Below are 14,674 nucleotides of genomic sequence, written 5' to 3' on the forward strand. Positions count from 1 at the left end.
AAGCCCCCCAGGTACCACCCCCCCGGGGGGGGGGGGCACTCAGACTTGTCAACCACTGCATTTGCCCTCAGGCTCGCCTAGTGCCAGGCCCGCAGGCTATCCGAGAGCGGGAGCGCCGTGTGACTAGAGGGACGCACTTTTAATGCCCTGGAGACTGAGAGGCGTTCCTCTACTGCTAGCTTTCTGGGGTAGAGCACAACTGGGTGAGATAATTGCACGCTTCCAGCCCCAGATCGGAGGCATGCGTCCGGGATCCCCACGCCCATGATCCCCACCCTCTCTGCCTACTCACGCCATAGCAGCTGTCGGTCTAATTCAATGAAAACAGCCTTGTCATTGGACAGACGAGAACTAACACAGGACGCCCAGAGGGCCCCATGGAGAAGCTTCACTCGGTGGCAGAGCAAACAAACCCTTCTCCCACATCTGCTAACGCCACAGTTCACTGCCCAGATTTTCATGAACAAAATTAGTTTTCTCTTGAGTTTGCTTTCAATAAACACCTGGTTGCAGATTTCACGTGGCTCAGACATCCAGACCGCCATGTGCTAGAGGCCACGACAAGTCAGAGTGAGGGTGACCCAGAGGCCTTCAGAGCAAGAGCCCGCCTGGGTTACCCAGGAAGAGCTAGGCCACAAAACGGCTGCAGACTGGACTCCCAGCAGCCGTACCTACCACCTGCTCCCTGCACCGCCCCACTGGGCTGCCCCGACCGTGAGCTGGCGAGGGTCACTTCATTCTCTGCAGCCACTCCAGGCCAGCCAGGAGGTTAGGCTGGCCGGGAAGTGTTCACGGTAGTGTGTGAACTGAAATTGTGCCACACTCATTTAACTGAAAACATCACCATCACCATATGGAGAAAGATCAACAGTGTCTCACGTTTTCAGTGACGCTGTCAAGTTCTGAAGGGTCTCACCTCCCAAAGGAACGTTACCTATATTCCCCATACTAGTGCCCACACCATTATTAATCAGGATATAATTTTACACCTGATGTAATAATTATTTTATTACCTTTCTCCTGTCAATGTTTATGTTATTTCTACTTAATAAACACAGAGCAAAACTTTGCAAATATCATGTAAAGCCGGGGTTGGAGGCCCGACCATGGAGTGCAGGAGCGACGTCCCTGGTTTGGCCAGGTGGCTGACGAAGCTGTGTCCCCCACCAGACGGCAGTTCCCGCTTCACTGCGACACAGGTCATACCTGGCTGCAGAGCACACCTTTGCTCTGTTCCCACACTCCCACCTGAGTCCCAGCATGCCCTGCAAGCGTGTGGACCTAGCTAGGCCCCAGCCCAGGTGTGAGGGAGCAGTTAAGGTGAGGGTGCCCCACTGCCTTCTAGCTGTCATCCGTGGTGGCTGCAGGGTCACCTCGGGGCACAGCGGGGTGGCCGCGGGCCTTGAGTGGGTCTCAGCTCTGGGTGTAACCAGTCATGTGATGCTGGGAGGTGCCCGGGCCCGTTGGAGCTCTGGGTCATTTGAAGACTCCCATTCGCAAAGGCGTGTTCTGTTTCGAGAGAGAACACGCCAGCGAAGACAGCTGTCACTCAGCTCCAGGCTGAGTGGAAGGCATCACTGTCCCTCTGGCTGGAGGGAGCAGCTAGCAGAGGGCAGAGGGACGGGGGCTGTAGGGAGCGGCTGGCCAGGCTCTGTGGCCCTTGGGGGGACACCGCTGTGGTAACTGCACAGGGTGTAAGGATGCAGACGGGCCATGGCCTCACTCTCCTCTGTCCTCACGCCGGTGCCTCACGTTGGACCGGCAGAAGCCAGAGGGGAAGGGCCCGGCAGCACCCCCCGAGCTCAGGGTAAGGCCATGAGAGGCAGAGACGAGAAGGCAGGTGGGGAGAAAAGGCCGTGGGGTGCTGCGGAGGACAGAGAGAGCACGCGGTCCAGCGTGGAGTGGGCACGCAGTGGGCGCTCAGCACACCAGCTGCCTCGTTCCTTGGCCACCACCGACAGCCCCCAGGACCGCGTGGTCACCCGAGCCCTTGCAGGTGCTGCCTGCAAGCAAGTTACCTCAGCAAGACACAGCGCAGTCCGCCTGACAGGCAGGACCTGTGTCTTTGAAACGTCCTTTCCCTTTTGGACTAAACATGAGAAATAACGGCTTTAAGTTAATGGCTTTATTTTATAAATGAGTTATCCATGTGAATCATACTCGCAGTGCACAAAAAGAAATATTAATTATTCATAACTTGCCGAATCGTCACAACTGTTAGGTCTACCACTGTGAACTGGTGAACCGTCTACGGACACAGCTCTGCAGGCCTTCTAACCCAGGGCCGTCCAGAGAGGACGCAACCGCTCGTGGGTACATAAAGCAGGGGCCCGTGTCAGTCATGAAGGCCTGCAAGCCTACTGCATGTTTTAGAAAGCAGAAGCTGTGATGCATTAAACTCTAATTTACAAAGTTCTAAGAGTGCCTTATAAATCACCCGTGCCTGTCTACACAAAGGAAGCCCTTTGAGGGACCAGCAGGTGACATGGTGGTTAAGGCGCTGGACACTCCCACATAGCTGACCACAGTTCGAGTCCCGGACCTGGTGGCTTGCTTTCTCACTTTCTCTCTCTCTCTCTCTCTGTATCTCTCTGGTAAAAACTAAAATAAATGAACGAATAAATAAAATTAAATTAAAATAATTCTTTAAAAAAAATAGGAAGCCCTTTGACAGGTGTCCTCATTTAATCTGACTCCCGGACACCATGTGGAGGCCACACTTAGGAGGCTGCAGGTGGACAGAGGAGAGCTGAGAGTGGGGGTAATGCAGCTCGAAGGCATCAGAAGCTGTAATTAAGAAAAAAAACCTCAACATAAAAATATTTACAGGAAAATACAGTACTAGAGAAGCAGCATATTGAATTATTTACTTGGCTGGGTGGAATATTACCTTAACATGTCTTGTAGTCAAAAGGGAAAATACTATTTTAGAGAAAAATGTGCACCGTAAAAGGCTGGAAACTTTGGACTTATTTCCCTAATTAACACATCTTCCATTAACGAGGTCCAATAAGGCGAAACGCTCCTTTCTCAGGGAAATATTCCATAAATACAATTGATGCAAACTAAAACCTGAAGTTAAAAAAGTAAAGCAATTATGAGAACCAAATCTATTTCCATCTGAGTTTGAAGATACTTGAATCATTTTTCTTTACTTGGCTACCCTGAGTATCTGGGTCTCTGCTCATGGACAAGGAGAACTTAAAACATCGCTCTCAACGGCCGAGCATCGGTGTGGAGAGTGACTGAAGATCTCACAGTCAGCGTCACCAGGAACAGTGACACTGGGGCTCATTAAGCAGCGACAGAGAAGGCGGTTTCCTCTTATGACAAATGTTTCTGTCTGGGTATTCAAAGTGTTACTGCAGTGTGCAAGAACAAAGCATCAACAATATTTATCTTTCACGGCTGGAGACAAGTGTTCCTTTTTCCTTTTAAACTTAAAATTTTTAACTATATTTTTAAAAATGTAGAACATCGCACTTCTCGCTGTGAAGGGAGGCGTAACTCTTTGGGCTACTTCCACTTTTGGATGCCGACTCTGCAGCTGAGCCCCAACTTCACATTGGCTTAGAGACAGACACCCTCAGCTTTGGGTGTTCCAGACTCCTCACGTCGGAAACACAAACGTGTAGACTAGAGAAGGCGGAGGACACCTCCAGCTTCAGAGTAGCACTAAGTGAGCCGAGTGACTGTGTTTTGGCTTTCTCCCACTGGGGCCCAGTCTCGTGCTGTCTGCAGCAGAGGGCTGCTCCCGGGAGAAGCGAGGTCCCACGGAGCCAGGAGCGGCTGGCCAGACCTGCCCTGCAAAGGCTCCTCTTGTTAGAACCGTTCGGAACTCCCGGGGGTGCCCCCAGCTGCCTGGGGACAGCTCCTTAGCTCTGCAGAGGTAGGAAGGCCAGTTAGGACCCACGGCGTTCTCGGGGGTTCTCAGAAAGCGCCGTCTGGGCAGGGCCTGCCAGCAGGTCCGTGTTGACAGCTCCGCTGGGGCAGGTCCCGTGTGCCCGCGAGCTGGGAGCACCCCATGGAGGCCTCCCTCCCCAGGCTGTCGGAGGATGGTGTGGACGCGCCCTCCACCGGCCACCTGTACCTGTGCTGTTTGACACACGGGCTTCCTCGGTCCGGAGAAGGGGCTTCTGGGAAGGCCTGGCAGCTGGCGAAGCTCGACTCCATCATTCTCCCCAGCGCAGTCACGGGCTGCCTCTCAGCCCTGGAGTGCTGCGGGAAACCACAGGCACGGAGCTGGACCTGGAGGACAGTCACAGAGACAGGCTCACACCTGGGCACCACAGCGACAGGTGCCACCTCCTCCCTGCTCTGAGCGGGGGCGCACAGTCACCCTCGCCACGTCCCCTCGCGTGGACGCTGCGCTTCCCCACTGCAGCCAGTCCGTGGCCAACCCAGGTCCATGTACGTGGCTCTCGGCTTCTAAATGTGGGGTTAGTCTATACCCAGGCACGCAGAGCCTGATGGCCCAGAGCACTGGCAGGTAGGGCTCACTCCACCCACACTTTGTTTTCTCCCGCACACCCACCCCCACCAAAATAAAACAAAGTACCTGGGCTACTAAAGCTAGGGGTTCCCACGTCCAGATCTAGGGAGCCCATAAGAGTCCCACTCTGGCCCCAAGGGCACACAGAAGGCCCGTCCCTTGCCAGAGCTGGAAAAACATGACCACAAAATCAAGGCACATTTAACTATTTGGATTTTGAGTCAAGTTAGAAAATAGGTATCCATGAGTTCTGTGTCTTTATCAAAGATGAAATCAATCAATTAGTCAATGAAGAAGAGACGGCCCCTTTGCATGAGTGTCTAGGCTCCTGGAGCTGCTGCACACCAGGAAGGCCTCGCCAGTCAAGAGGGCCCCTGAGATGACCACGCCTTCTCGAACCTGTCACTGAACTCGTCCCGTGCCTGGGAACAAATGCATGTGAGGAGCTCCTCGGGGAGCTGGTCCTTTCCAGCAATGCCCACTCTCCTTGCCTTGCACAGCTTGGTTTGTGGCACTCGGGCAGGAGAACTAGATTTGAGTTCAGTAACAATGTCCTACTAAGATTTTTGTAAGTTGAAAACTGTCCTAAGAAAGACTACTGAAAAAAATCAAACATTTTGTTGGAAAAAATATACTCCCTCCTCCTAAAGAATGAGAGACTAAATGCAGAACACAGTCCTTTCAGGCCCCTGGGTAGCTCAGTTCTAGGCACTCAGCGTGCATATTCCACTCAGGAACCAGTGAATGTGGCCAAACCTCCTTAAAAGTTAGCTTAACTGACCAGGATTCTAGACTACAGACATTCTCTACTTTATTCTGAAGATTTGTTTTTGAGAGAGAGAGATTTTTGCTATAGTGCACATACACTCACCAGAGACACAGAGACAGAAAACGAGAAATCACCCCTCTGGGAGATGGCCATGCCACAATCCCTTTTCTTCCATTCTCTCAGGTCTTTGGGCACACGCACACACACCCAGCATGAGTTTAAGCCACCACATCCAGGACTCGAACTGTGGTCCACTACGTGGGGGCCCAGGGACATAACCATTATGCCATCTGCTAGTCCCCTGAAAGATTTTATTATGATTTTTTCCAAAATGTATGCAATTTCGCCCCTGGAGGGAGTTCTGTTCTGCAGAATTTTCAACATCGGGTTCTCTCTCTGGCGGCTGAAGCACTTGGGGTAACTCTTCCTTCAACCTTCCTATCAACACCCTCCAGCACGTGAGGGTCTGGGAACTGACACTGCGCACTTCCCTGACAGCACCCGCATGTTTCATGTGTGTGTGTTCTGTGTGTGCATGTTTCCTGTAGGTGTGTTTTACGTGTGTTGCATGAGTACATGTTTCACATGTGTGTTTTGTCTTTGTGTTCCACGTGTGCATGTTTCATGTGTATGTGCTTCATGTGTGCATGTTTTGTGTGTGCGCGTTTGTGTCTGTATGCTTCATGTGTGTGTTTCATGTGTACGTTTCGTGTGTGCATGTTTCATGTGTTCGTGTTCCGTGTGTGTGTTTTGTTAAAATCTCATCTGACATAATGTGTAAAAGGCCACGTTAGGAGTGAATAAGGGGATGTCACAACTCAGCCCCTGGTCCTCGCAGCTGAGCCCGAGTGATTGCCCCATACACTGCTCCCTCACGGGGAGCACTCCCTTGGAGCCTGCCAGGTCACCTGCCCTGCGCCACTCGAGGCTGGTGTGTGCTAAAATCAATAGGCCGTCCAACCCAACAGCGCAGTTGGCCCTGAGCAGCGACACTGTTTCCAGATCTGACACGTGTGCGCGGCAGGAGCCCCGAGGTTCATGGGCCTGGGCTCCTGCTGCAGAGTGAGGCTGACAGGCTGGTACTCACCTGTCTGGAACCACAGGCAAGAAAGGGGGGGGGGTGTTCTAAAACGGTTTTAAATGTCTGTCTCTACATTGCTCCCAGCTCATCTGTGTCTGTGTCAAAGAGTTTTTCATGGCCAGTCTGGCTTATAGGCCGAGGGACAGGAAACCGAATGGTCATGACATGCTTTCAAGAATGAGTTTCTCTGGATTTCTAATGCAAGTAATTAGAAGCTATTCTGAAGGTTTGCACCAGAAACCAGACAAGAAGAGCTGGAACAATTAATTACATCAGGCAAGCAAAATAGTATGAGAGGCTTGGAGAAGTTTGTGGAAAAATGAAATTGAAGTATAAGTTTACTTTGGTGCAAAAAATTATTGAAATCTAAACATAGTTTTCTCATCTACACATTGTTCCACGAATTTTTGAAGAGAGTCCCACTCTAACTAGAGACGCCCTCCAGACACCCCCTCCTCCCACCGCACTCACTGCCAGGGCGATGAGCCCCGTGTCCCTGGCCCAGTGAGCTCTTGCCGGCTGTGCTATGCTCCGAGGGGACTGAGCACCGCCAGGCTGGCATGGGCGGGCTTCCACATTTCTCTGTGAGAGTATTTTGTAGGTGACCTCTGTCACCTACGAAAATCAGTGACCCACTAAAAAGCAAGAGGCATTCTCATTTTCGGTCAACATTGTGTCCTGAGACCTTGCTTAGTACTGCTCGGTGTTCACTAGTCAGCCTGTGCTTGGAAAGTGAGCCCGTGCGTGAGTAAATACAGGTTAGTGAATGAGAGTGGGATAGCCGAGATACAAAACGAGAATTTAGAACCATCCTGTCAAGATGTTAGGTGCACACACACACACACACACACACACACGCACACACGCCCTGAATATTGTTCAAGGTGTGGGGCTGGGATTTGAACTGCATGGTCAACCACGTGGGATCTGACCTCCTTCACCACCAGGCCATAAAGTCAGCCCCTCCAAAGAATCTCATCTTGCTCTGAAGATTCATCACAAGTCTCCCTAGGCAGCCTTCACATCTCCAACTCAGACTCCAGAGCCCATTTCTGCTCTGACCATAGTCCAGGTAATAGATCTACATGACAAAACAGTATATGTTGACCAATTTGTGCCCAGCACTAGCCTGTGAGCACCCTGAGCCCAGGAACACCCCTCACCAACGGCTCTGCCTCTCGGCGTCTTGAGAAGCTGTGGGGTCAGATGCGCTCTGGGTCCCTGGACCAGTGACCCGTTCTCCAGCAGCAGTGGGCTTCAACTCCTTACCATTCTCTATCTGCATGCCTGACTTCCCTTCAGGTGACTTGTCATTGGATGCTCCCCCCTACATCTACCTTCTAATAAAATGGCTTAGAAGGAATACCTGCTTTTCTTCTCTGGTTTAAATGTGTGCATTTGCTCTTAGTTTTAAAAGAGGAAAATGATGCCTCTCTTTCGCTGGCTTCTCTTCTCACCCCTGAACCAAGCTAAGCAGGTCCACTCCATTCTCTTGATGGCTCTAAAGGTTATAGTTCTATTCCCAGTTCTTTCCTTTCCTCAAATTATTTATTATTATTATTATTATCATTATTATTTGAATTTTGCTATAGGGCGCATATGCTCACCAGAGAGAGAGAGAGAGAGAGAGAAAGAGAGAGAGAAAGAGAGAGAGAAAGCAAATTGCCAGGTCAGGGACTCAAACCTTGGTCCGCCATGCGAGAGTCTAGCACCTTAACCATCATGCCACATGCTAGACCCCTAGTTTTTTCTTACTCAGCACAAGTAGGTGAGGTCAGTGCCTGCCTTATTTGCCCAGGATGGCACAGGGGAGGTGCAGGGTCCTCTAGGATAACCCACTGGAGTTGGGCAGCAGCCTCTGAGTCAAGTGTTTGCAGAATACCTGGTTGCTTCACTTGACTCGGGGTTTCACATCTTGTTAAGTGACTGTCAAGTGAAACCTCTTCCTATGAATGTTTAATGAACTTACGGGAATGCCAGACACAGACAATTCATTTGTTAAACACTGCAATTTGCAAAGAGTTTCAAGTAGTGAACCTGAGCTTCAAGATAAAACAAAGACAGATTTGCCTGACAGGGTAAACTAGGAAATTTCCCTCCCTGAGATTTCAGGGTAGCCAGAGAATCTGTCGCTCTCTAAGCTGTGGAAATAAATGCCCAGAGGAGCTGTGCGAACTGGGTGCCCAGAATCGCCTAGTAGCCACGTGAGAACTGAGTTCCCACCCTAGCCTTCCTCTCCACTCTTGCCCTTCTGGGAAGGACAGTGTCCTACTGGGAAAGGTCCTTGTGCATTTCTGGGTGCACCCCTGACCACCCCAGATGCCTGAGGCTTTCTTCACCCACACTGCAATAGCCAAAATGTCTCCAGACTTTGCCAAATGTGGGGGTCGAGGGGCGAGTGGCTGCCTGTTAAGGCCCAGCAGGCATATGGGTGTGAATCTGCCCTGCAGCCCCTCACTAGCTGTCTGTGGTCGTTCTCTCAAGCTCTGCGCCCCTCTTCTAGTTGGGCATGTAGACTAAGCTTCTGTTGTTAGGCCTAAGTGAGACAGTGCATTCCCATTGCCTAGCATACTGTCCATGTGCCAGCACATATTATTTACTCTTACTATTATTTCATTTACCAGTTTTTCTGTTATCATTGATATTGGTATTTCCTCACAGATCTTGCTAGAAAAAAAAAATATATAGACCCACAAAGGAAAAATGCTTTTTCCAAATTTTCTTCAATGCATTGGCATTTTAATACATACCCCCAAATTCCTTTTTCATTGCTAGTGGGTATATGTACATGCTAGAAAGAGAGAGACAGAGAGAGAGACAGAGAGAGGGAGAAACCAAGTACACTCTGTGGACAGAAGTCTGACTACTTTTTCCTATTTTTTTCAAAGTCCTTTCCAGAGGGCCTAGGGGGTTAACAGACCATTTTTCCCATTAACAATGTTCAATGAAGCTCTACTTGAATTTCAAGATTGGGAAGCTGTTTAACACTGTAAGATGTGTATGTCAACTGGTTACAGTGTATTCTTGTGCTTATCTCTTCCCAAGACACAGAACTTCCCTTTCCCTGAGATGTAGATTAAGCATTTTTTTAAAGGAAGTCTTCCCAGGACAGGAATCTTCCCTTCCAATCACTAACCTAAAAACTGTGGAACCCACCTATAACCTACAAGCTCCTGCTTCCACATGCCCCGCCTTTTTTAGGCCAGGCCAATGGAAATCTCTTCACTAATTTTGTCTGTCACTCTCAAAATCAAATAAAAAGAATCCCTGTCCCTGATCACCCTAAGAAAGGCATATATGCCTCCTCTCTGGGTCTAGGTCACTCATATTCTGCTTGGAAATAAACCATATTAATTATTAATTATTAATTTTTTATAGTTGGTTATTTACCTTCAACAAGATGGTGACCATGAAGGGACCAAAGAAGAACTGGAGATCTTCTGAGCAGACACTTCAAACACAGTTTCTGGTACCAGCAGTGGGCCCTTTGTGTCCTCTCTGGCTCCAAGCCTGGCCTCGGGGGAGATTTTGTAAGTCCTCTGGCCCCAGATCTCCCAAAATTTGGTAGACAGTCTGGTTTATTTCTAGGCTGGTTTGCTCATTCATCTGTCTTATGTTTGTTTGTCTGTTTTGGGTAACCCAGGTTTGCGCTCCTCCTAGAGAGGGGCAGAGGTTCGCTCTCCTCCTAGGGAGGGGCGGCGGTTTGCTCTCTCCAAGCAAGGTGTTGTGTTTTATTCCCTTTTTAGTGGGTAGTTAGGAAAACCAAAAGTATGGGGCCAGCAGTTGGCATAATGGCTATGTCGCTGGACTCCCATGTAGTCAACCACGATTCAAGTCTTAGACCCAGTCGCTTAAACTCATGCCAGGTGCGTGTACGTGCGTGCCTAAGATACTGACAGGAGAATGGAGGAGGAGGGATTGCAGCGTGGCCATCCCCCCAGGGGGTGGTTTCTCGTTTTCTATCTGTCTCTGTCTTTCTAGTGAGCGCACATGCCCTATAGCAAAAACCTCTAAAAAAAAAAAAGGAAAACCAAAAGTATGAAAGTGCATTAATTATTTAAAAAAAGAAAAAAAGGGAAGTGAAAGAGAGAAAAGAGAGGGGGAGCATTCTAAGGGCGCTTCCTCCTTTGCCTTCTTGAAGCTGCTTCAATTGGCTGCTATGTGTTTGCACTGGATAAACTGAACTGTCTTATTCATAGGCAGGTGAGAGACTGAGCCGCTCAGCTCCAAAGACGGCCCCCCAAAAGACTGGGAACCATGCTGGGAGTGTCTGGAGGGGGGAAGATTTCCTCCTCTTAGGACTAGTAGTTGCCCTATGGGGAATCCCAAGCACGATAATTAATAACAGGCCTATCCAGGAAATGCAGAATAAGAGCTGACCACTCAAGCATTTTGGAGCCCTTTCAAGGTTGCTAGACTCCTGAAGGGAACTGAGACACATAAGACGAGTGATCTCGACACAAGAGTGACATTTAGTGGAGAGATGCTCCAAAAAGCAGCACGCTGGTCCACCACATTACAACCCTTAGATCTCCACAGGCTGGCTTCTCCTTTTAAAAATGGATTGAAAAACAAACAAACAAGCAAAAGGGAAATAAGACCCCTACCGTTTAAAAAGCAAAGCGGACGAGCCCTTGGGCACCACAGCTAGCTCCATGGATGACATCCGCGGCACTCGACGTGCAGGTATTTAGGTAAATGGGAAGGGTTACAAAAGGTGATCTTGGTTAAAAGTTCCTCAGGCAGAAGCTTCCATATTTATAAATAAGTCTTTCCGCATGCTAAATTACAAAATCTGTATCTCATTTAAAAATAAATAAGGTTGCTATTTTAATTAGTATAAAAAATTCATTTGAAAAAATGACAAAATTAACTTCGACAGCTCCTAATCGGACCTGGCCACACACAGTCCCTCCTCCGTTTCTCCAGCTGGGGTTTTGGGCACACAGGGGTGCAGCATGCTTCTCAAGCTGTTAGGTCCCGGATCTGAACTAGAGCCAGCCATGTGGGGTCTGGCTCCCCTGACCACCAGGCCCAGGGCCAGCTCTATACCCCCAAATTCTTAGAACATCAAATTACTACTTCCCTAGCCTACCTGGCTACCCGGCCCCTCACCGTACAGAAAGCCTGTGTCTTCTTTCTCAAGGACAGAATTCTGACTACTTTTTCCTATCCCAAAGTCGTTTCCAGGGAGCCTGGAGAGTGACACCTACACGCAGTAACAGATGCCTAGAGGCATTAACAGGCAGCTCCGGTCCTTTGGTGGCGGATGCTATGCCTGCCGCAGGTGTGGGTCTTCATGACGTATGCGAGCCTTTTATGTCTTAGCATGAAGCACCCTTCTGCTGGTTTCTCTCAGGAACAGACGTTTATGTTTTCTTTAGCCAAATGCTCATCTAAGAATTTCAAACTTATCTATAACCTACTAGCCTCCACTTCCAGATGTCCCGCCTTTTGGGCCAAGCCAATGTGAAGGAATCCTCTTGCCAACCAACAACTCTCCTGCCCTCAGAACTAATTATTGGATTGTCAGAAAAGTCATGATGCATTTTTGCATAGAAAACATAGAAAGAATACACATGACTTTTCCAACGACCTAATCAAAGGAACCACAGTATCTCAGCACCGGAGAGACAGGCTTGTCTTTCTCCAGGGTGGTCACTCGAACTCATGCTTAGCAGTGAACCGCACTAACTGTTACTTGTGCAGACTAAGTTATCTCCATCAACATTCTAGATCTTAAGGACCGCCTTGGTCCTTCGACGGTGGGATGCTTGAAGGAAAGAATATGTTCTATATCTTTCAATTTGGGGCCAGCCAATGGTGCACTAGGTAAGGGAATTGGATCCCGTATAACCAACTGCTCAGTTCAAGTGTCAGACCTGTGGCTTGAAACACACGCTCAGTACGTGCATGCACATGCCCAAACTCCTGAGAGGAGAATGGAGGAGGGCCTGCAATATGGCTGTATCCTCTGGGGTGCTGTCCTGTTTTTCCTCTTTCTTCATCTCGTCAGTGAGTTCATTGTGCCCTATAACAAATTAAGAAAACCTTTTTATTCCTTTGTAATGGATGATTGATAGCTGTTCTCCACCACTATTTTCTCCCCAAACATACAGAATGGACAAATTGATAGTTCCTCCCTATAATCAAATTTCCAACATTGGGTATTAAAGTGTAATTCATCAAAGAAGAAGTTTAGCTATAAAGGTTCAGGGAGAAGGAATTTGGTTACAAAGGTTCACTTCAGAGTTCGCCATGAAATGAAGAGACACAAATTTTAAAATGACAACTTCTATTAAATTAGCAAAAAACAATTTGACAGAGGCTTTCTAAAGCCCATAGTGACCCACATTGCATTCTAGTTCCAAACTAATATGTGCCTTTGGGGAAGCGAGCTGTCCCTCCCGATCTGGAGTCTGGCTCTGTGGGTGACCCACCCACGCCAGCAAAGCACTGAGGCCGCAGCTGCACACAGACACCACTCGATGGGCCTGGTCTCCACCCCAGGGTTCTCCAAGGCCTTCTTCTCACATCTGCCCTCTGCCTCGATTCCCAGAGTGTCCTCAGCAGTTCAGGCTGAAACTCCCTAGGCACGTCCCATTTCAGCCTACCGTGGCACATCTCAGAGCCAAAACGTCTCATGAACACCCTTGAGTGGTACCAGAACTTGCCACTCCAACGTGCGCCTCTTCATTGATAGATTATTGTGAGTTAGAGGCCATTGAGAACCAGTAAATGCAGAAAAGTTTCTATAAACAGGGTACAAATTCACGTTTTCCATTTTTTGTTTAATATTTTTCTAGACGGAATGTGCACTTACTAGAGAAAGACAGAGATAGAGACAGAGAACAGGAGAAGCGCCCCTGGGGCATGGTCACCCTTCCACCACTTCCCGTCCTCCCTTCCTTCTGAGACTTCAGGTACACGTGCCCAGGGTGTTTTTCAAGCCACATCCGGGACTTGAACCATCTGGTCTGTCATGTGAGATCCACCCACCTTAACCACCACGCCACAGGCTGGACCATATTTTCTTTTTGTAAAGGACATTTCTATTTTGTAGAAATGTCTCTCTTGTAACGAAAAGTAGAGAACAAAGTGTAAAAAGTTCCCAAGTGCCGTAAGGATTGGAAAGGGTCAACTCAATGTCTGTCTCCCTAGCTCTGGGCTGATGCTGGGTCTCACCGATGCCTTAGTGGGGGAGCTCTTTAAATCTCCCAGGTGCTTCAGACTCTCCTTCTCCTCCTCCCTTTTCTTCTGGTGCTAGCTGGCCCCTGCTGAGCCCACTGCAGATGGGTTTTCTAAGTCTACCTACAGACACAAGCTTGAGACCTCTTACTGACTCTAAGATCCTAACAATACCCACAGAGGGGGCAGATCACAGTGGCCAGATGTGACAGCTCCAAGTATCAGTGAAAACATCTGGTGATGTGAAAGACCAACGGGCACCGTCCACGGACCAGCCCAGCCCCTGGCCTCAAGTCCCAGGAGCAGCTCCTGGTCCCCAGCCTTCAGGGCCAACCCAGCTTCCACATCCCCCTTTCCTCTCTTTGGAAAGTGCGTAAATTCTTTCCTTCCCACTCTCTGAGCCTGAGAATTCTATCACAGCCTGCAGCCACCCTAACATGACACCGAGATCACCTCACAGAGAACTCTGGCCACCTCTAAGGAGGGAGAAGTCACGCACACCCGCATAGCCCACTCGCTAAACGATCCTGTCATCATGCTTGTCCTGGCCATCTCCACACCCCGTCCCTGGAGCTAGTGTGGGATGAGCCTGGAGCCCACATGCCCCTTGAGCCCCTCACTCCGGGCACTCGCCGTGCTGCATCCTGACGCACATGTGCGTGTGTTCTCTTGTTAATCTTATTACAGCCCTTAGCCAGGAATTGGGAAGGATAGGAGAGAAAGGTCTTTTTATTTCCCCAATATTGTCTTTATGCCCCCCTCCCATGAACCCATAAAGTGTTGGGGGCTGGGGCGGGAGAGGGAGGAAGAGGGGGGGAAAGGAAGTGAACACATGTGTACCGAAGGCCATTGGAGCGCTGGGACCCTACAGCCGGAACGCTTGCTGCTAATTCTAATCCTAGTATTTCCAATCCAGTGAGGGCTTGGGGGACTGCAAGAGTGAAGAGTTTAATACTGCTGATAATAAATGATAGGAACTAAACGTAGAAAATAAAATGGTGATTTGAACCCTGCTGACGAGCAACGACAGGAACTGAAGGGTGCCAGGAGAGGAAAGGGTGAGGAGCCAGTGATTGCTTTTAGCCCAAGTTCGTTTGTGAAGATCAAAAAGCAGACAGAAAACGGTACTCACCACGTGTTGGAG

General features: G+C 49.3%; 1 protein-coding gene across 1 annotated transcript in view; it reads right to left on the reverse strand.

The window, feature by feature from the left end:
- The window catches only part of NRG3 (neuregulin 3), a 32,342-nt gene that overhangs the window by 7,591 nt on the left and 10,077 nt on the right, over positions 1 to 14,674 (reverse strand). The window contains exon 4 of the mRNA XM_027775710.1: positions 4,091 to 4,248. Within this exon, the coding sequence (XP_027631511.1) occupies positions 4,091 to 4,248 (158 nt within the window). The remainder of the gene's footprint in view (positions 1 to 4,090; positions 4,249 to 14,674) is intronic.

Source organism: Tupaia chinensis, unplaced genomic scaffold, assembly GCF_000334495.1.
Source record: "Tupaia chinensis unplaced genomic scaffold, TupChi_1.0 Scaffold000599_1, whole genome shotgun sequence".
In the NCBI taxonomy this organism is placed as follows: domain Eukaryota; kingdom Metazoa; phylum Chordata; class Mammalia; order Scandentia; family Tupaiidae; genus Tupaia; species Tupaia belangeri.